At 54.5% G+C, this 20487-nt stretch overlaps 8 protein-coding genes across 8 annotated transcripts; 3 read left to right on the forward strand and 5 right to left on the reverse strand.

Moving 5' to 3' along the window:
• Window positions 1–359: 359 nt before the first annotated feature.
• Window positions 360–1410, reverse strand: DACRYDRAFT_35845 (uncharacterized protein; the record flags this gene model as incomplete). The annotated part of the gene is made up of 2 exons (XM_040774398.1): window positions 360–1131; window positions 1232–1410. Coding segments are annotated over 2 exons (951 nt in total), but the record flags the coding sequence as incomplete, so codon positions are not given.
• Window positions 1411–2816: 1406 nt separating this feature from the next.
• On the reverse strand, window positions 2817–4128 carry DACRYDRAFT_62552 (uncharacterized protein). The gene is made up of 3 exons (XM_040775703.1): window positions 3892–4128; window positions 3626–3838; window positions 2817–3524 (listed from the first exon to the last, which is right to left on the reverse strand). Exons 1-3 carry the CDS (start codon window positions 3989–3991, stop codon window positions 2980–2982), a joined length of 858 nt encoding a protein of 285 aa, XP_040632750.1. The 5' UTR covers window positions 3992–4128; the 3' UTR covers window positions 2817–2979.
• A 243-nt stretch (window positions 4129–4371) lies between these two features.
• On the forward strand, window positions 4372–5123 carry DACRYDRAFT_113882 (acyl-CoA N-acyltransferase; the record flags this gene model as incomplete). The annotated part of the gene is made up of 5 exons (XM_040769717.1): window positions 4372–4474; window positions 4524–4549; window positions 4600–4619; window positions 4670–4933; window positions 4981–5123. 5 exons carry the CDS (start codon window positions 4372–4374, stop codon window positions 5060–5062), a joined length of 495 nt encoding a protein of 164 aa, XP_040632751.1. The 3' UTR covers window positions 5063–5123.
• Window positions 5124–5273: 150 nt separating this feature from the next.
• DACRYDRAFT_62555 (MFS general substrate transporter) lies at window positions 5274–7898 on the reverse strand. The gene is made up of 3 exons (XM_040775704.1): window positions 7532–7898; window positions 6739–7478; window positions 5274–6676 (listed from the first exon to the last, which is right to left on the reverse strand). Exons 2-3 carry the CDS (start codon window positions 7194–7196, stop codon window positions 5380–5382), a joined length of 1755 nt encoding a protein of 584 aa, XP_040632752.1. The 5' UTR covers window positions 7197–7478; window positions 7532–7898; the 3' UTR covers window positions 5274–5379.
• Window positions 7899–10862: 2964 nt separating this feature from the next.
• On the reverse strand, window positions 10863–13080 carry DACRYDRAFT_113884 (uncharacterized protein; the record flags this gene model as incomplete). The annotated part of the gene is made up of 2 exons (XM_040769718.1): window positions 12924–13080; window positions 10863–12866 (listed from the first exon to the last, which is right to left on the reverse strand). A coding segment is annotated over exon 2 (1971 nt), but the record flags the coding sequence as incomplete, so codon positions are not given.
• Window positions 13081–13967: 887 nt separating this feature from the next.
• Window positions 13968–16956, forward strand: DACRYDRAFT_62557 (D-xylulose 5-phosphate/D-fructose 6-phosphate phosphoketolase). The gene is made up of 2 exons (XM_040775705.1): window positions 13968–14081; window positions 14140–16956. The coding sequence occupies exon 2, from the start codon at window positions 14154–14156 to the stop codon at window positions 16662–16664; it is 2511 nt and encodes an 836-aa protein (XP_040632754.1). The 5' UTR covers window positions 13968–14081; window positions 14140–14153; the 3' UTR covers window positions 16665–16956.
• A 110-nt stretch (window positions 16957–17066) lies between these two features.
• DACRYDRAFT_75274 (uncharacterized protein) lies at window positions 17067–18994 on the forward strand (the record flags this gene model as incomplete). The annotated part of the gene is made up of 6 exons (XM_040776122.1): window positions 17067–17227; window positions 17277–17392; window positions 17450–17751; window positions 17815–18079; window positions 18138–18337; window positions 18395–18994. Exons 1-6 carry the CDS (start codon window positions 17214–17216, stop codon window positions 18992–18994), a joined length of 1497 nt encoding a protein of 498 aa, XP_040632755.1. The 5' UTR covers window positions 17067–17213.
• Window positions 18995–19086: 92 nt separating this feature from the next.
• DACRYDRAFT_45810 (NADP-binding protein) lies at window positions 19087–19987 on the reverse strand (the record flags this gene model as incomplete). Its single annotated transcript, XM_040774665.1, has 4 exons — window positions 19087–19283; window positions 19336–19546; window positions 19603–19889; window positions 19942–19987. The coding sequence occupies 4 exons, from the start codon at window positions 19985–19987 to the stop codon at window positions 19087–19089; spliced, it is 741 nt and encodes a 246-aa protein (XP_040632756.1).
• Window positions 19988–20487: the final 500 nt, after the last annotated feature.

Consider the following 20487-nt stretch of genomic DNA (forward strand, 5'->3'; position numbering starts at 1 on the left):
TCGAATAGATCCCCAAAGGTGGCAGGTGTTGTACTTCGGTCACCAATAGCTGCAGTACTTTCATGGTTCAACAACTATATTGCACGTGGGTATCATTAGCTTCGTGCGAGAAATCATAAAAGAATGCATGATCATGTACGGCTGCACGTTTGTCTACAGGAAATGTCTACAGGAAATTGGGCTCATAAAAGTTCATCACCCGTGCAAAGTGATTACAAAAGGAAAGCGAAAGCTGCGGCAATGGCGCCGAAGAGTACACCAGCAGCAACCTTCACGGAGGCGGCCCCGCTGTGCGGGGAAGGAGAGGTGGAAGGAGCAGAAGTGGAGGCATTGGTGCTGGCGGTCCCGTTCTCTGCGATGGCGAGCGCCTGGAAGGCAGCGAAGGAGTGGGTACCAGAGGCAGGGGGGTTAATGGCGAACACCATGCCGGCACCGCAGTGGAACACCGGGCTCTTCTGCATGCAGCCGAACCAGAGGGGGTTCTCCGTGTTGACAGTGAAGGTCTGCATCAGAGGGGCTGAGCCGGCGGCAACGAACTCGTAGCCAGTGTCGAACACGCGGGTGTTGTCGGGGTTGAGTGCGGGAACGCAAGGCGTATCGAACGAGGTCAACGTAGCCGTGTGGTTGCCACCGGGGAAGATGAATTGGACCATGTCGCCAATGTTTGCGTTGACAACATTTGGGGTGTAAGTGAGGGTCGCGTTGAGGCCGACGGTCACGTTGAACACGGTCGGGACGACACCAGCAGTTGGGGCAGGGCTACCAGGGTAGCTGCTGTAGGTGGTGGTGTACGGGGCGCCGTTCCACTGGAAAGTAGCTGTCACCACCTGCAGGGAGGGGTCAGGGGGAATAGTGTAGTTCAATGATGGGGCAACAGCAGGTGGAGTCGCTCCGGCCGGGGCAGCAGTTGATGAAGAGCTGGAGGGAGCAGACCCTGCGGTGCCTAGGGCGATAGCGTTCGCCTGGAAGGCAGCGAAAGTGTTCCCAGTTGCAGGAGGGTTGATAGCAAACACCATTCCCTGCTCGCAGTGGTTTATAGGGTTCTTCTGACCGCAGTAGAACCAGATGGGATCCAGAGTCTCCACATTGTACGAAACTTGGGGGTTAGGGTTACCGGCAACTACGGGTTGGCTACAATTCTATGAGTATAGGCACCAAAATAGAGGAGACGACATACAATCCGGTAGTGAAACTTCCTTGGGCGGCGGTGCAAGGGTTGGCAAAGCTGGACACGGTGGCAGTATGGTTTAGGCCCTCGAATGTAAACATGACGATATCTCCAATCGCGGCTGTCACCGTTGACGGAGTATACGTGAGAGCGCCGCCTTCACCAACCATGACCGAGTGGGTCATTTGGGCAGAAGCGACGGCGGCAACGGAGACCGCGAAAGCAGCGGATGCGGCGAGCATGATGAACGGGTTATGGAGAGAATTAGAGGAAGTCGGGGTCTATATGTAGTGTTGGAGAGCGGCTCCTTTTGAGTCTGGGATGCTTTCTTGGGGCCTGTGGGATGAGGGCCAAATTGCCGCATTCTTGAGGCCTTATAAGGCCGGACAAAAGAAGACAGTCTCAGCAGGCCAAATCACCTCCATTCGGCGTTCTAAGAAAAGCGGTGCATGTGACCTTCTTCAATTCTTATTCATCTGGCCGAAAGGCAGAGAAAAGACGTTGGACTTGCGATCGAACCATTGGTAAGTATCGCCACCACCTCATTCAACAATAGAGGCGCAGTGTGCTGAGCGACTTTGGCCATTCAATACGTCCGTGCCCGTCCTCGTGAAACCTTGCACCGCCCTACGGCGATCGTTTGTTTCATGCTAAGGGATGGCTCACATGCTTCTCCCCGAAGTGATTAATTCGCTCCTCCAGAGTTGGACAGGTTGCCATAAGACGGCACCGGGCGAAAGACGGGCACTCCTTGTTGACAGGGATCCGACGTAACTGCTGCGGGGAGGATAGAGAATGCCCTGCTTTCATGAACAGACCCCTGTTCCCAAAGCACAGCGAAGTCAAGCATCCAATATTACGGATCACAGCAACGCCGACAGATGCCCGAGCCTTGAGCCTTGACTCGCCAAACCATCGGGCCGGAGTACGGGGCCACTTCACGTTCGGTATGGATCAAAACTTGTATGCCAGCATGCTCTGAGACCGGGTACAGAAATATTGGCTCGAAACTGCGCATCGGCCCACCACTGACATTTAATGCCTCAAGGCCACTCAAACCTTTCGGTAGGAGGCAGTGCATGGGTGCCCACAGCTCGTGGTACAAGAGGGTGCCTGTTGAAACAGAACAAAGACGATTCAGTCCACCTCGGAACCAGAAGGGTTGTCCTCGGCACACTTGATCAGATAAGCCGTCTTGTGAGCGATTCTTTTGTCCGGTGCAGCTCCTGAAGGGCAAACTGTGCACCTGGTTACGACGCGAAGGTGAACACCCTCACCCTCGATCAAGGCGGTGCACGAGGTTGGCCTTGACCTCCAGTTCTCAGGAAAGAGGGTGACAGTCAGGGTGAGAACAGCAGTTCGGAGGGGGATTCTTTGTCTGGAGGTATCACGTGCTTCTTGACGGAAGAAGAGGCGCAGACCACGAGACTGTGATCCAACCACCAACCCTCTGACAGTGGGGAACCCGTCCAGTTACGTTCTCGATTGAGTGCTGCGCAGGAGCGATCATCGGTGAAGAGGCTAGAAAAGAAATATTTCCTCAGCGCTTAAAAGCGCAGTAGAGCATACTAGTATGCTGTGGAGGCGAAGCAGGTGGGAAGAACTCGGACTGTTGGGGAAATGCCTTTTTTGCATACATAGTACATAGAGTTGAATATCCTGATCGATTGATTGAGAAATTGAGAGGTTCGTGTCGTTCGACAGCAACTGACTCCTGCTGGTAAGGCCAATCGTGTATTTAATGACAGCAGTCTTGTCGGTCCGGTGAAGTGGATTCGTGCGTTTGCCCTCTGCCCTCTTGAGCCTTCTGTTCAAGAATGGGAATTGCGTGGTGTGCCACCTCGTCTAACAAGTGGAACGACCATCCACCTGCGTCTCTCCCTATCCCTCTTGCCCCCACCTCCCTTGCCCGTCTTATCGTTCCACCCGAGCGGCAAACTGACGAGTTTCGCATGCCTCCACCGTTCCCCCGAGTTGTCATCATTGACATCCTCGTCATCCGCCCGGTCCGCGTCCAGTACCTCGTCCTCGGCAATATCGAACTGTTCGCCTTGGCGTCCAGGTAAGAGCTGCAGTTGCGACGCCGCGTTGAGCAGGAAGGAGTGCGCACTGTCCAGGATACTGGGCGGCGCCTTCATCGGCACGCTTGCAAGAACGTAGTCTCGCGAGCGCCACGCAGCACTACTCGACTCGGCCGTGAGGGGATAGAGCGGGTTCGGGTAGTTGGGATCGCACGCGAACGTCGCGCAAATGATGTTTGTTCGCGCATCGTAGGAGAACGTGGGTAGGGGGTGAGAGTACTTGTTCGGGAAGGGCGGTGCATAAGGGCGTCTGTGGCGGAGAACAAGAGCGCCGTCTAATAACGGATTTTCCGATAAGGAAATCCGGGCAACCATCAGCGTCACATAACATAACATCCCTTCACCCAAGCTGGTAGCCGACGATGACGAGACGCACCTTGGACATCAATCGCATGCCCCGACACGCGCGAACATAGAGCTCCTGTATGATCGATGAAGAAGACTTGGTTGTGTGCACCTGGGTCACGTAGCTCTTCGACGAGCGAACCCTCCTTCTCTGGCCAAAGGAACACTTCACTGTTGTCTGCGGTCGCTGAGCCCCCTAGGTCGAGGACACGATTCGTTGACAAGTGGCGAATGATGAAGTAACCTTACGTTCATTCTATATTAGCAATTCGTAACGTACAATAGGAGCGCACCAACCGTTAGGAAACCCATGAGTTACACTCGCTCCCGGCGAAGCAACATGATCGCCGTAAGCTGGCGGAGCAGCTTCAGTCGGTGGATCGGTGATGTTGGTCATCGACAGTCAGCAGAGATATGTTCTCTGTAAGGAATTCGGACAGAAGAATTGATTCAGCAGTTAGAGGAGGACAGCAAAGAGAGTTGTAAATTGAGCAAGAGTGAGCGTTTGATGACTGGTTCAGGGGGATACTTGATATGCCGTGGACTAGCGTCGCAGTACGGCAGTGCTTTGAAATGGGCCCCTGATCCTGATGATAATTATATATTTCACTGGACAATATTATCGGGAAATTCCATCTTGAATATCACTTGGCGCTAAAGTACTCTGAAACTACACAATATTAAAACTGCCAATTGATTGATAAGAACCATGTGGACTCTCTTGGCAACGACCTCCGGGTAATGCTGTTCAATCCCTGTTCACGCTTCACTTTCTCAATGTCAGCTCTAAATACTTCTCTAACCGAGCGCCCACAAATAGAGATAATCATCGCAGACACGGAAGAGCTCTTACAGCAATGTCTGGCTGTACGATTCAATGGTGCGTCCTGTACTCCGAACCGTGGAGGGAGCTTGACAATGCCCGGAAGTGTTCTCCGATGAACAGGGCTTTCCTGTGCGTGAAATGCCATATTCGCATGTCCAATCTCACAGGTTTGGGAACAGGAAGACACTGAGATAGACCAGTATGCCCCGCGTATGCGTCGTTTGCACTGCTCTGAACGATGAGGTGAAGGTACGACGCCCCCCAACGCTCAGTGCATTTCCTCCTGCGCCTCCTCCCCTCCCTCTTGCCAATCGGGACGATCCGCATCGTCCAAAACCCGCGCAAGCTCACCCGACTCGCTATCCTCTCTGAATACCGCAATTTCAGTTTCGGCCGCGCGCTGGTCGAGCGTGCGCACTTGTGGGTGAAGGAGGCGGACCCGGGTACGGGAGGAGAGCGACCGTATGATGTCGTTTGTCATTCGCAGATTTATGCGAAGCGGTTTTATGCTAAGTGAGTCGGTTGGGCATGATGTGTGATGGAGAGCTGATGTTCGGCAGGTTTGGGTATGTAGAGGAAGGGGACGAGTTCGACGAGGATGGCGCCCCGCATCAGAAGATGGTTGCACGACTAAAGCCTTAAAGCACTATTTTTTCCTCAGATCTCCAGCGAGGAACGAGGGGGAGTGTTAGGAGGAGTAGACACACATTAAACAATAGATATAGCAAATGACATTGGTATTTGTCGATTTCGCAATTAAGTTCTCTATCCGTGGACATGTTATGACTATGCTACATGCGGATTGTTCTTTCCATACTGTAACGTAACGTATACTCTCGGTGCGTTGGGTGGTGAGGGGCAGTTCGATGTGCGGGGGAGAATGATGAAAACTAAACGTCCGGTCTAGGGATGATGAAAGTGTCGCCCAAAAGAATGTCTCTGCACTGCACTAAGACAGCTCAGTCACGCGTAGGTGCATACTTGCTCCTCTGCCTCAGCGTACGCCCGTACGCGGACAGAACGAACGGGATCGGGATGAGGAGCAATGCGATGCAGCCGAGGAGTGTGCTCGCCCATCGCGGGTTGAGCTTGTCGAACATCTGCGTGGCGAACAAGGGGAACCCAGCGCCAAACGCGGATCGGACAACGGTGGAGCTCGCGAGTGCCGAAGCGGCGACCATGAGGTAGGCGTCTATGATGTAGTTGAAGAGGGAGAGGAAGATGAGAACGACGCCGAAGCCGATGAGGAGGATGGACATGAGCGGTGCCCAGAAGGAGATGCTGGGGTAGGACGTCCACCCGAACCAGAAGAAGGCGATGGCGAAGAGGGGCCCGCCAAGGAAGGCCATCTCCATCCTGTGCTCGGGTGGAACGGGGTTTGGTGCGTACTTGCGCATGAAGGCTTCGTACCGGGGATTGAAGTATAGCAGGTAGCATAACACGCCCACTGCGCCGCCGAGGAACAGAGGGAGGAACATGAGGCCAGATTCACCCTCGTTCATCCCGTGGCCGATGGTGAAAACAATCGGGAAGGCCTCGAAGAGTAGGTATATGCACCCGTAGACGAAGGACATGTAGATGGTGATGAAGATGAGCATGGGCTCGAGGAAGAGCACCTTGAACGGCCTCGCGAGGATGGCGGATACACGGGCGCGAAGGTTTGTGTCTGCGCGTTCTAGGGCGGAGTAGTACCTCGAATCACCGGTGCTGAGTCGGATGGCCTTCGCCTTGCTAGTAAGGAGCACAGGGCCGTACGTTTCTGGAAGGGTGAAAAGGATAAGGAACCAGCAGACACCAGCGAAGATTGAAAGGACCCAGAAGAGCCATCGCCAGTTAACACCAGCGACACTCATGTAACCACTGACGATGGGACCAAGTGCAGGACCGGCAAAAGGCGCAAGCGTGAAGAACGCCATGCTCTTGCCCCTAGTATCGGGATTCCAGATATCGGCGAGCAATGCACCCGCATTGGTGAGTGGCGCACTGGCGAATGCACCACCAAAGAAACGGAAGACGATGAGCGCGCCGGTGTTGGGAGCAACGGCGCAGGCTATCTGGAAGATGGTGTAGATGCCAAAGGCGATGATAAAGATTGGTCGACGGCCGAATGACTCGGAAAGTGGGCCCCAGAGAAGCGGGCCGATACAGTACCCAACGACGAATATTGCTATCAGCAGCGTTGCGAGCTCCTGGGACATGCCAAAGTCTTCTATCAGGGAGGGGATGACGCCGGATGGTGCGGAGGAAGCGAATGTTCTGCATATGGCCAAGACTGTGAGTCACAAGTTCATTACCAAGCAACGAAAATGATTACGTACGCATTGAGAGTAAGCAATCCCCCAAAGATGGTGATGTACCACCGGTACCCACGTCCCCAGTTTTTCGGGTTTCCTTTGTCCCCTTCCTCCCATACGACTAGGAACGGATCCGCCTTCTCCCTCTCGATCTCCCCTACTGCCTCTTCTCCAGGGGAGAAGACTTCGCTTAGGTCACCGACGCTGCGCTCTGCGTCCTCGAGGATATGCCGTCCGATGGGAATAGCGAGGTGCGCCGAGGTCGCGCGAGCTGCTTCGAGATCAACGTCTGCAAAGTCGCGTGGGTGGGTTTCGGTGTCGAGCTCAAGATGCGACTTATGTTGTTTCTCCCCCTCAGTTTCCTCGAAAGTATGCTCGGCAGGGGTGAGGGTGCGGGTCGACGATTCCCCAGATAGTGCAGGGGAAGGTGGCCTAAGGGTGTGCCCAGGTGTCCCAGGGTTACTTGCAGACGGTCCGGACATGATGGATTGTCTCGATAGGTTGCCTGCGGGGATGTAGATGAAAAGAGCAAGCAAATGCAGAGCGATAAATAGTCAAGTAGGGGATCGGGACGCTCTCTCGGTGGTAGGTCCGGCTTTGATCGGGTTTTAATATTTGTCCAATACGATGGTTGTGCTTGTTCGGTTCCGCACAGAGAAGAGATCTCCCCGCAGTCAGGAAGGTGGGAGGAAAGAGAGGAGAAGAGAAAAGTGGGAAAATATTGTGAAGAGACGACTCGCCCCGCTCCGGGTATATATGGAGCCCTGTTAATGACGGTTATGTCACGAACCGGATGTCATGTCTGAGAAGAACGAACCCTGAGGCGAAGTACGCCGAAAGGAGTGACAATCGCGTTCCTACGCCGATGAGAAGTCCGGGCACTGTCAATCTTCAATCACAACACAGGGGCACAGCACAATCGTGGGTCATAATTACTCACCACAGAAAGCCATTTCTTCATCGGTGGATGACCCAGCCCACATGCAACCCATGCACATCACAGCCTGGCGCAGATCCACAGTCGCTCATCGTGCAGCTCGCCCAAAAGGATAGCGAATGACCAGGGCGCGGCGGTGTCCAGCCGCTTTGTAAGATTCTCCACCTTCTCGTGCGCCATCGGCTGTCGATATGGCACGTCCAAAATCTCCTCAGTCCGGCCGCGGTTGTCCGGAACCCCTTCAGCCCCACCAAAACGAAGGTGTGGCTCGCTCGCATCAAGGGCCCTACGAGATTCTTAGCATGGATTGTTGGTGCGCATGGCGTTTCCCTGAGGGCAAGCTGACAAATCCACTATGACAACGTCATAGCCTTCCCACGCCCGGACGAAAAATGCTCAATAAACTTTCCTCCAACCTGCCGCTGCCCCGTACCGCTCCAATATTCACTACAACCATAATGATCAAATCAATCCATCATCCATAATATCATCCACAATCATTCCGTATTCCATCTAGCCAAATGCGGGGTAAAGCTGACATCCCTCAACTCCGTCATCGGCTGTTGCCCCGTGCGGGGCCGAGACACTACACCGCTGCGCTTTCCCGTGCTCAGGGGATCGAATATAATGACACTTTCTAGATTATGCTTTGAATTATCTTGGGTCTGGACTGGGACGCGGGGCCGGGATGCAACCTGGTCTAATTCAACAGATGTTGTATTGTTGCACTACAAGAGATCGGTAAGCGCCCGCCTACCTTTCCTTCCTCAGCTCATCCCCTCACGCTCCCAGACGTCCAAACTGCCACGCTCCAAGCTTACATCGAGTCACGCAATCACGCAGAGAGTCTAAACTGCTGACCTCCAACCAACCCGCAGTTCGGAAAACGAGCTCCGAATCCTGATAATGTGCTGACAGTCTCTCCCCTCCTTCAACTTCTTTTATTGCGTAGTCCCGACGGGACCGGTTACGCGCCGATAAGGACGATGATTGGGTGACCGGCGAGCGCATGCTCACATCGAACGGTCCTCATGCGGTCCTTGTTCGACTGACACGCTCTTCTGCAACGTCTGCCTCTCTCCACGCAGCGATTCACACGTTCGACCCACTCATTGCAACAAACAACACAGAATATTACTATCGATACCTGTTCAGGGCCGCTTATTCCCAACGCTTGACATCAACCCTACAAATCCCCTCCCTGTCATGACAACCCTCCACAAAATGAAGCTCACCATCAAAGTGCGCATCAGCCCCGCCGCTTGAGAGAGGGATCTTATCAGTGATTGCCCGGCCGAGGCCGGGTGCAGGAACGGCAGCTAGGGTGTGTTGTTCCTTCCCTTCGTGAGGGACAATTTGCCTCAAACCCCAAGTGGAGCGCAGTCCCATCGCAAGGTATGAATCCACCGGCACCCCTGCGACCACCCAAGTCGGCGGTATACAACTCCGTTCCATGTCACAACCGGTCTTCGCGTAACCAGGGGAAGGATGAGGTAAGACGGAAGCATCGTATGAGCTCAGATAGAGTGCCCCTAGGACGGGAGCGGAATCGACGGAACGTTACGTAAGAAAGAAGCGGTGAAGCGGAGGATCTTCGGTTGATGGAGGACGATGTTTGTTCCCTCGATATGCTCTTCATCCACTTTTTCCAGCTTGTGTCTGGATGATCTGGTACCCCCGCGGTGGTAGTGTTAACGTTAGACAGGATTTAGCGGAACATGTTACTCCACTGTACATAATTCAGTAGTACCCATCGACTGGCGCCTAGTCCGGATCTTGACTGTTTTCATCATAAGAAGCTGGACAAGCCGTCCCCAACAATAGGTCACAGGTCAGACGACCAAACTTCCACTACTGCCACCTTGCACCGCATATGTGGAAGTGCACTCCTCTCGTTTCTTATCATATCTCGAGCAGGCCAATCACCGAGACGGGGCGCGTTTGAACTTTCCTCGGACTTGGTTCGGACGACCGGAGGGTCGGTGACTGGCTCTGAGAAGGCTCGGCTCGTCACTGAAGTAAACCGCGTGACGATGAAAAATGACCTCTTGCAGATGTTCAACTTCCCAGAATAGGGGGAAATCTCTTACCAATGAGTGCCATGGAAGGAGTTTTCCATGAGCTGCTCCAGAAGTTCACGAGCGGATAAGTTTCTCGGCAGTAGCCGATTGATTTGGTGTTACATCCTCCTGTAAGTTTGCGTACGTGGCGAACTTGTTTCCAAAATAGTTGGGGCACTGAAATGGATCGTGCTGCCTTTGCCCAGCAGGCTGTGTCAGCCGGTACGTGAGAAGTCTCCCACTGGTGTATCATTGCAAATATAGTAACAAGAGTGCATAAAACCTACACATCGGGGAACGCACGCAGCTGATATTTGCCCTTGACCTGAAAAAAAAGGTCAAAGAGTAGTAAAAGGGATGTCTTTCCCCTCCCGAGGCGAACTTACGTCCCTGGTGAATCACACTTACATGTACATCAATCGTCCTCATCTTCCCAGTCCATATATCACACAAAACTTGCCCACTTCTCGACAACAGAGAAGACGCTCTCCTCTTCCCGACCCTCACGCCTAGAGACAATCCGCTCAAAAGTCAAGAGCTCCTGATGGCGCCTGCCACAGTAATCACAGGTTATCTGGTGAGGCGAAGGTCTCTTGGATCTTGGCGTGAACTTGTTGGTCGAAGCGGGGGAAGCGGAAATGGACCTGTTGTCTGGTGTACGCAGGTTGCAAATGGATGGTGTAATCCGCCCGGGAGTCGTGAGACCAGATTGTAAACCGAGAGTTGAGGGGGAGAACTCAGCCCCCAGGTGCGTGCTGTTCCCATTGCCTCGTGTATCCCGCCTAGGCATCAGTCTTTCCAGCCTCTGACAAACGGTATCGCTTGGCCAGGCTCGAGACGTCCTCGCAAGAAGCTTGGGATCTTTTCCCTCTCTCCAGCTGGCATAGCCCACCGTTTTCACAACGCCTGACGAGTAACGGGTATGACTCGTTTCCAGCTCATGACACCTCTCGATATCGGATATGTGTGGGTATGTGATTGTATTGGTGGCAACAGTGCGTAGTTCCTACAGTGTAGTATGCAAGCAGTCAACATTCGTCTTGAACCTGAGAAAATGATAGCGTGGTGCAGCAGTACATAGTTCCTCCCACCTTCCAAGTCCTTCCATCCCCATGAACCAGCGTCATCGGTCATTCATCTCATCCACATACAGAAGCTCTACAAACCTCCCCCATTTATCGATCACCGGGCGAACGATCTCCTCCCATTCCCGGCCTTTAGCGCGTCCAGAGCCAACCCGGTCGAAAGTGAAGATCTCGCGGTGGAGCTTGCCGCACTCGGGACACGCTGTAAGTGGGCGGCGGAGGGGGTTCTTGCTCGCCGAGGCAGGGGAGGAAGGGAGGGAGCCCTTGGCCGGCGTACCGCTCGCTTTGGATCGTGTGCCCCGCGCGGGGGTCGTCGTCCCAGACGGCACAACGCGAGTAGACGGGAAGAAGTCGACACGTAAATGAGTACTGTAGAGCGATACGTCTGCCAGCTCGAGGTGTATCAGCCGTTCGAGCCTATGAACACAGGGTGCCTTTTCCCCCGGTTTGAGGCGTCCTCGCATCAAGCTCGGGTTCCCTTCCCTCTCTCCAGCAGCTGGGGGCCAAAGCCCTCGTAAGACGACTTCCTTCCCACATTGGCGACCCCATTCGCCCAGCCGGTTCTTGACGTTTCCCGCTCGGCCAACTTTGAGTGCGACAGGTTCGGAGGCGGGCGTGCGCAGCTCGTAGGCGTAGATATGACCAGGCTGGTCGCTCACGCTCGGAGGAGACTCCATCGTTGTGCGCAAGAGGATCTGAGTGGGCTGGGACAAGTACTCGGGTATCCATTCCCCGTACGCGATCCATCGCGGTGCACCGCCCGCCTGAGGACGGGTATAGAACCCCGAAGGCTCGAGCACCTCGCGCGCGTGCTGGTGGCAGTACCGCTCGACCGGCTCGTCCGGCGCTAGGAAGGCCAGGGCGGAGAGGGCCTTGACTTGTCGCTGACAGGACAGGCCGGACTTGGTGATGCCTGCGCATTGGACGGTCATTTTTGGCTGCCTGGAGGCTGGGGAATCGGAGGAGCCTGTTGGTTGGTTCGGGGTGGTGGACAGGGTGGACAGGGCTGCGAGGGAGGGAGAGGCTGGAGAAGAGCTGGAGCGCCGGCGCCCGGCGTGTTTGACTGGAGTGCGAGGAGGCGTCCTCCCGTCTGCTTGTTGTTGTTGAGGGCGGACTGGAGAAGGAACATTAAGTGATACAGCAGAGTGTGACGGCCCGTGGCCAAGTGGCGGTTGCATCAGTGTTTCTGGGGGAGCGGATCGAGGTGTGGGCGTAGTTAGCGAGAGTGCGGCGAACGCGTCTGGTAGGGGAAGAGCATGCATTGGCACAGGCATCTGGATGTGCATGCGCTGTCCGGTGCGTGAGGCGGGAGAAGGTGACTCATCACCGGCAAGGGCGTACTGTAGGGTTCGTGAGCTAGCATATAGAGGGCTGGTGCGTATGTCAGGCGGGATGGTGATGGCTGGTCTGTTTGAAGAGACTTTCGGCTCTGTGTCCGGTGGATACTGGGTGGGTATATATGCGCCATCAAGCACGCGACGAGGCGGAGGAGCAGAGACGACGCGTCCTGTACGAGGAATAGCAGAATCGCCATAGTCCGTGGCTAGACCCTTCTCATTTCCTTGCAAATTGTATGCAGGGTAGGCAGATTCAGACCCGCCGTCGGAGAAGTTGAGAGCGGGCCGTCCAGGAGCCGGAGGGTCGTGCGACGCGCTCCGACCATGTTTCTGCATTCTGGGAAGTCCACTTTCCCACGCTTGGGGATTCTGGTCTGTTCCCTGAACGCTGCCATACGCGTACTTCTCCGTGCGGGCAAGATCATAATCACGCCCATCGATCTTGCGATCATATCCGAACTCACCGGCCACTTCGGACTGGTTCGAGAGAGGTCGTCGTTCGCCTTCCCGACGAGAAGGCGTGACTGTGACGATCTCTCGATGCGTCTCTTCTCGCAATGGTGTGCCCGGGCGTTCGGGAGGAGCAGGTAGCGGTTTGTCTTTCAGGAGCTTATTTCCATTCTTCACCAGCCATTGAGATAGTCGGTGAAAACGACGCTTACCAGGGGAGGGAGATGTCGGACTCGGCGCTGGACTTGCCATCGCCTAGTGTTGACCCCTACTGACGTCGGTGCTGGAAAATCACGATCAGGGTCGTCCGACAAACTCAGCGTCGGTACATGGTACGCACGTTGCCTCCTCGCTTGCTCTGACAACCTCGCGCCGCGACCTCCGGCCCCAAAGGAGACAGATTTTCTCTGAGAGCAGGGGATCCACAGGGTAGGACGAAGGGCCGGTGAGGTTGGCGGTATGATGCTATGCTGGTTGTGTCGACGTCAGGGGCGCAAGACCCGTAAAGGCGCCCGGATCGCGTATCCAGATTGGCGGGTACCGCGCAGGGGATCAACTGCCGGTCTTGGTATGTTAGAAGCAGGGTATTGGATACTTGTTCTGTTTTGCCCTACGCGATAGTGAGCAGATGCAAAGATAGTCGTGGTGCAAGTTGAAGACGCGTACCTTGCCAGCGAGAGCGCCCACTGAGCCGCTGAGCCGTAATCCCGGACCCTTATGGGAGTTTATCCGGAGTTTTCGAGCGCTCGCTTCCGAAGCAGGCCGGCGGGGTGAGACATCCAGTGAATAGAGAGGTCTAAGGCTGTGCTTCCGCCCCGTCCGCCTTTCCGCCGTTTGACCAATCATATCTCTCCGCTGGCTGTATACATCGGCGAGAACGTGGACTGGGTCGATGTTGTGCCCAGAACAGCCAAACCAATTCGCGGGACCAATCGCATCGCACGCATCCAAGAGTAAGCGGGACTAACCCTCCGCGTCACCGACAATCAATCAGTTGCGGGTCTGCCTTTATTTGGAGGACCTCCCTCTGATCCTCCTCCCCGCCCCTCTTCTGCGGTTGAACAAGGCTGTGAATTGACTTGACAGCAGCAATAGTAGTAGACAACAAGGCACAATATCTTACATGCGTGAGAAAGTGTAAGAAATAGTGAATTTATTTAAACAAAAGGTACGATGATCGGTATGAGGAAGAAGGAGCGGGGCGCATATACCGAATCCGACCCGCTCCGTGACGTAGGGAAGAGGGCGCGGCGCGGCGCTTGCCTCACCAGCGCTGGGCTTACACCGATGAACCCATTCTTGTCACAGTGGCACGCCCCTGCCTATATAGCTCGCCGACTGGTGCGGACCCACCCATTCCTTGTCTCCGTTTCCCACACACATTCCCCCCCCAAAGCAAGCCTTCGTACAAAACATTCCCTGGGTGGATAGACTCGAGGCTCGCGACGTTGCCTCTTAACCACCACAACCACCCATCGAGAAACACTTCCCATATCTAGTGCGTCCTTAGCCCCTTCTATGTATGCGCATATACTCACCTGTTCTACCCTATCCAGGTCGATAAGCAACCATGTCCGCCCCACAGCCGACCAGTGAGAGCATATCGTCGTTTGGCGTTGCTCGTTCCACCGTCCAAGGCGAGCCCTTGAGTAAGGAAGAGCTCCGTCTGACAGATGCGTACATGCGTGCATCCCTCTACCTATGTCTCGGTATGCTGTATATGCGCAAGAATCCTCTCTTGCGTGAACCTCTTCGCGTCGAGCACCTCAAGGCCCGTTTGTTGGGTCACTGGGGTTCCGATGCCGGCCAGCTGTTTACATATATTCACACCAACCGCCTTATCAAGAAGTACGACCTGGATGCTCTGTTCGTCTCCGGCCCCGGTCATGGTGCGCCATCCGTCTTGTCCCAGGCATATCTAGAAGGTACCTACTCCGAGGTCTACCCCGATATCACCCAGGATGTCGCCGGTCTTCAGCGCTTCTTCAAGCAGTTCTCTTTCCCCGGCGGCATCGGCTCGCATGCGACGCCCGAGACGCCAGGCTCCCTGCACGAGGGTGGTGAGCTCGGATACTCCATCTCCCATGCTTTTGGCGCAGTGTTCGACAACCCTAACCTTATCACCATTTGCATGGTCGGTGACGGTGAGGCAGAGACTGGTCCCCTTGCCACCTCGTGGCATTCGACCAAGTTCCTCAACCCCATCACCGATGGTGCTGTCATTCCCGTGCTCCACTTGAACGGGTACAAGATCAACAACCCGACTGTTCTCGCTCGTGTGAGTCACGATGAGCTCCAAAGGCTCTTCGAGGGTTACGGCTGGACGCCCTACTTCGTTGAAGGCTCTGATCTCCCCTCCATGCATCAAGCGATGGCAGCGACGATGGAGCACTGTATCCTTGAGATCCGCAAGTACCAGCAACAGGCGCGTTCGTCTGGCAAGGCATTCCGCCCACGCTGGCCTATGATCGTCCTCCGCTCCCCCAAGGGCTGGACTGCTCCTCGCAAGGTCGATGGGCATTATCTTGAGGGCTTTTGGCGTGCCCACCAGATTCCCCTTGCCGATGTCGCAACCAACCCCGAGCACCTTGTGCTACTCGAGAACTGGATGAAGAGCTACAAGCCTGATGAGCTCTTTGACACGAGTGGCAAGCTTATTCCTGAGCTCCTCGACCTGCCGCCGAAGGGTGTGCACCGTATGAGCGCTAATCCAGTATCAAATGGTGGGCTAGTTCGCAAGCCGCTGCACCTGCCCGACTTCCGCGAATATGGTATCAAGGTCACCTCCGCCGGCCGGGACGACGCGTTCAGCATGAACAACATGGCGAACTGGATGCGTGACGTCATCGCTAAGAACCCCAACAACTTCCGTCTCTTCGGGCCGGACGAGACCGAGTCCAACAAACTTGGTGAGATCTACAAGGCCGGCAAGAAGGTCTGGATGGGTGACTACTTCGAGGAGGATGCGGATGGTGGAAACCTTGCTTTCGCTGGCCGTGTGATGGAGATCCTCTCTGAGCACACCTGCGAGGGCTGGCTTGAGGGCTACGTCCTCTCTGGCCGCCATGGTCTGCTTAACTCTTATGAGCCCTTCATCCACATTATCGACTCGATGGTCAACCAGCATTGCAAGTGGATCGAGAAGTGCCTCGATGTCGAGTGGCGCACCAAGGTCTCTTCCCTCAATATCCTTCTGACCGCTACCGTTTGGCGCCAAGATCATAACGGTTTCACTCACCAAGATCCTGGCTTCCTCGATGTCGTTGCTAACAAGAGCCCGGATGTCGTCCGCATCTACCTGCCTCCTGATGGAAATTGCCTGTTGTCCGTCATGGACCACTGCCTGAAGAGCGTCAACTACGTTAACGTCATCGTCGCTGACAAGCAGAACCATCTCCAGTTCATGGATATGGAGGATGCTGTCGCACACTGCACCAAGGGTGTTGGTATCTGGGACTGGGCTTCGAACGATGCCGATGGCGAACCCGATGTCGTCATGGCTTCCTGCGGTGATGTCTCTACCGCCGAGGCCCTCGCGGCCACTGCGCTCCTGCGCGAGTACCTGCCAGACGTCAAGGTCCGCTTCGTCAACGTTGTGGACATCTTCAAGCTCATCAGCAGCGGTGATCACCCTCACGGCATGACCGACAAAGAGTACACCGCTATCTTCACGGACGACAAGCCCATCATCTTCAACTTCCACTCCTACCCCTGGCTGATCCACCGTATGACCTACAAGCGTCCCGGTAACCTCAACCTCCACGTCCGTGGCTACAAGGAGAAGGGTAACATCGATACCCCGCTCGAGCTCGCCATCCGCAACCAGACCGATCGGTTCTCGCTCGCGATGGACGCGATCGATCGCATGCCCACGCTGCACAACAAGGGCTCTGCGACGCGCGAGCACCTCCTCAACATGCAGATCAAGGCACAGAACGAGGCCTTTGAGCACGGCATCGACCCTGAGTGGGTGAGGAACTGGAAGTGGCCGTTCGGCAAGACTGTCACTGGTACTGTTGCCGGTGCTGTCAGCGGCCTTCTTGGCCCTAGGGGACAGAAGGAGTTTGCCACCTCTGAGTAAGAGCTGTGTATCTGCCTTTCCTTTCCTTTTCTTTCCTTTCCATTTCATGATTCTCAACTTTTTGTGACGAGTACCACGCCTGAAGAAAAAAAAAGAAGACAACACCCTTGGGGTGATATGTAGAATCGATGCTTTTCGATGCCCCTTTTTTGCTCCCCGACTTTCCTGCTACTTTTTCCTGTTGTGAACAATCATAGCGACTACCGACTGCTGAGCTGTTTGTGCAAGCAAAATCCACTACTGAAAGAATTGTAACACGTACTGCAAGTGATCAATCAAACGAGAAGTTTTCCTGCTTGACGTTATATTATTTATGTGTGCCGTTTATGACAACGTTGAATTCCAGTTTCTTTCTGGACAGGGCAATGATGTGCACATCCCTGGACGCCAACTTCGCTTTCTTTCTCTGTCTCCCTCGGCGCCACATCCCGACATCGGGCAGAACGCCTATACGACCATGCTGTCATCGTTTTGCCGGTCTCTCATGGTCTGTGGCTCTCTCCCAACTACGGTCTCCGTACAGCGTACAACATCCAGCTGAAGTCAACGATGGACATCGAGCAGTCCGTGTGTACCCACAGGGACGCGATACGCAGTCTGACGAGAGAGCAGGTTCAGGAAAGAAGGCTACAAGGCGATCGACGCGATATGCGAGTATTATGCCGGGCTTGAGCAGCGGCCTGTTGTTGCCCAGGTCGAGCCTGGATACCTTTCCAAGCTTGTTCCAAGTTCGTTGACCACTTGAACATACGCAGGGCAGTTGTTGACGGTGTGTTTTCCCGCAGATGAAGTGCCCGAGAAGGGAGAGCCTTTCCCTTCCATCGCGGCCGATTTCCAGCGACTCATCCTCCCGGGCATCACCTCCTGGCAGCATCCTTCTTTCTTCGCCTATTTCCCCTCCAATGCCACGTTCGAAGGCATGCTCGCTGATCTATACGCGAGCAGCGTGACGAACCCGGGGTTCAACTGGGCATGCTCCCCTGCGTGTACGGAGCTGGAGAGCGTGGTTATGGACTGGGCGGCGAAGATGTTGGGATTGGACGAGGCTTTTTTGGTACAAAGCGGAGTGGGAGGTGGAGTCATCCAAGTACGTTCTTTTACAGTTCCATTGCCACGGGATCCGAATGTTCATGCTCGCCGGATACTTCAGACAAGTGCATCCGATTCTGCCTTGGTTGCGATAGTCGCTGCGCGTTCTGCCTTCCTCCACGCTCACCCCAACGTCTCACCCTCCGATCTCCTGATCTATGGCACAAGCCAGACCCATTCTCTAGGAGCCAAAGCAGCCCTGATCTTGGGCTTGAACTTCAAGGCACTGGAGGTGTATCCGACCTACCAGTATGGGCTGAGGGGCAGCACACTGCAGAAGGCGATCTTAGAGGACAGGCAGAAAGGAAAACACCCGTTTGTGCTAAGTACGTCTGTCCTCTCACTTTCTTGGGATGAATATTGATGGTTGGTTCTTGTGTTCAGTCGCGACACTCGGCACCACCTCGACTGGTGCGATCGACTGCATGCCGGAGATTGGTCCTATAGCCAAAGAAGCCGGATTGTGGATGCACGTCGATGCTGCGTGGGCAGGCATCACGCTCAGCTGCCCCGAGTACAGAGAGAAGGCATATCTGAAGGATATCAACCTGCATGCGGACTCTTTCTGCACCAACTTCCACAAGGTACGCGCTTTCCTCACATATCCGTCTAAAATGCTCTTATTTTAACTTCGTACCCAGTGGGGCCTGACGAACTTCGATCTCTCTGCCCTTTGGGTTCGTTCACGCACCAAGCTCACCGATGCCCTCGACGTCACCCCAGCATTTCTGCGTACGAAACAGTCCGACGCAGGTATGGTGATCGACTACCGGAACTGGCAGCTTTCCCTAGGCCGCAAGTTCAGGAGCATCAAGCTCTGGTTCGTCCTCCGCTCGTACGGTGTAGAGGGTTTGAGAGCGCATATACGAAAGAGTGTTGCCCTTGCAACGCACTTCGCCGACTTCGTCCAGGAAAGTTCGATATTCGAGCTTTGCACACCGCAGAGCTTCGCCCTCGCTGTCTTCCGCCTTGCCCCCAAGGATGTCGAGACACCGTTAACGCAAGATCAGCTTAACGGGCTGAATCGCACGTTATTCCACAAGATCGCAGCACGCTCGGATATCACCATCACCCAAACAGACGTCTTGGGTATGTTCTGCCTGCGGCTCGCGGTAGGGGCGCAGAGGACGGAGGAGAGGCATATAAGGAGAGCATGGGAGATCATCAGTACTGCTGGTGTGGAGGTGTGGGCTGACTACCAAGCTGGGAAGCCGGTGCCTGTGGAGAATGGGACGCACTAGAGGCGTAAAGTCGTGTAGAAAAGAGGAGTGTCTGTATTCTTTGTTAAACAATACATTCCATCCCAGCTCACGGATCTGCAGGCCATCGCCGTTTACCATGGGAGTGCGGTTCCGTCATAGCTCACAAAGCCCAGTCCATCTGGCTTACGCGTTGCATGATCAATCACGTCCAAAATCCCCTTGACACCTTCATCAACCGGCATTGCCTCCATAAGGTCAAGCAGCGGGTGCTGTTTTGCAAAGTTGCTCATGTCGGTTTTCAGCTCTCCTGGATGTATGGGAAAACAGACTGCCGAAGATTTAGCGGCTGCATCTTGAGAAATGAGTATGGCGCTACTCACTCAGTCCCTCATGCTCAAAATACAGCTTCACAGCCAAATAATTGAGCGCGCACTTGCTGGCCCCGTATGCGAGGAGACCTCCTGGAAACCTGGCCCCGCTTCCAATGGTCCCGCCCATGGAGGAAATGCAAACAAACTTCGGCGAAGGCGTGCTAGCCTTTAGCAGAGCATACGTAGCCTGGAAGAGCACGAGCGTTCCAGTAACGTTAACCTTTCAACATAAGGTGGCGTGAAAAGATTGCAGTGTCCGATGAAAACAGAAATTACATGGAAGTGCTCATCCATCTTCTCGGGCGGCGTCTCCAACGCTTGTCCGAAGAAGTTTCCAATACCTGCATTGGATATGACGACGTCAAGCCTTCCGACTACATTTCGGATTTCTTCTACCGCAGCCTTGTTGTCGACTTCATCACAGGAAGTAAGTTTAACGATGTGCAGTTTGCTGGGATATTTGGAGGCAAGAGTTGTCAGGTCCGAGGCTCCTGCAGGGTTGCGACAGCCCGCGAAGACGACGACATCTGGACGAGCAACTAGGCTTGTAACAAGACCGAGCCCTGTCAAAAATCCCATCAACATCTTTATGTGGACCCAAATTATGGGACGAACCAATGCCCCGGTTAGCTCCGGAAACCAGGTAGACGGTAGGCGACATTATGGATGATGTGATATTTGAAGTTGATCTCAAGGATTGGAGTAGTACTGGCTCGTGACGAGATATCCCAGCCTTGAGTCGGCCTACTTATACCCAGATGGAAACTCATAGTGCAAAAAAGGAGGGTGATACAGCGGCGTTTGCTAATGCTGGCTTCATAGTCAACACCGTCAAGCCGCTGAGTACGCGCATCCTCGGCTCCATGATCAGAAAGTTGGGAGAGCGATTTGGCATCTTTGCGTGCGTTACCAAAGAAACGAACACGCCGAACGACACGCAAGTCAACATCTACTCCGATGGAAGACGCGAATCGTGCAATGGCAGTGAACGACGACGTACACCCCCGGCCGGACGAAAATAGACGGAGTGATTGATCACATGACTATCATTTGCTGAGTCATGTTACATAACAACAATAATATCTAAATACCGGTACAATTCCAGTGCATGTAAAGCACAAACGGTACATACATAGGGTACATGAAATATGTACGATATGC

Source organism: Dacryopinax primogenitus, assembly GCF_000292625.1.
Source record: "Dacryopinax primogenitus strain DJM-731 SS1 chromosome Unknown DACRYscaffold_2, whole genome shotgun sequence".
Lineage (NCBI taxonomy): Eukaryota > Fungi > Basidiomycota > Dacrymycetes > Dacrymycetales > Dacrymycetaceae > Dacryopinax > Dacryopinax primogenitus.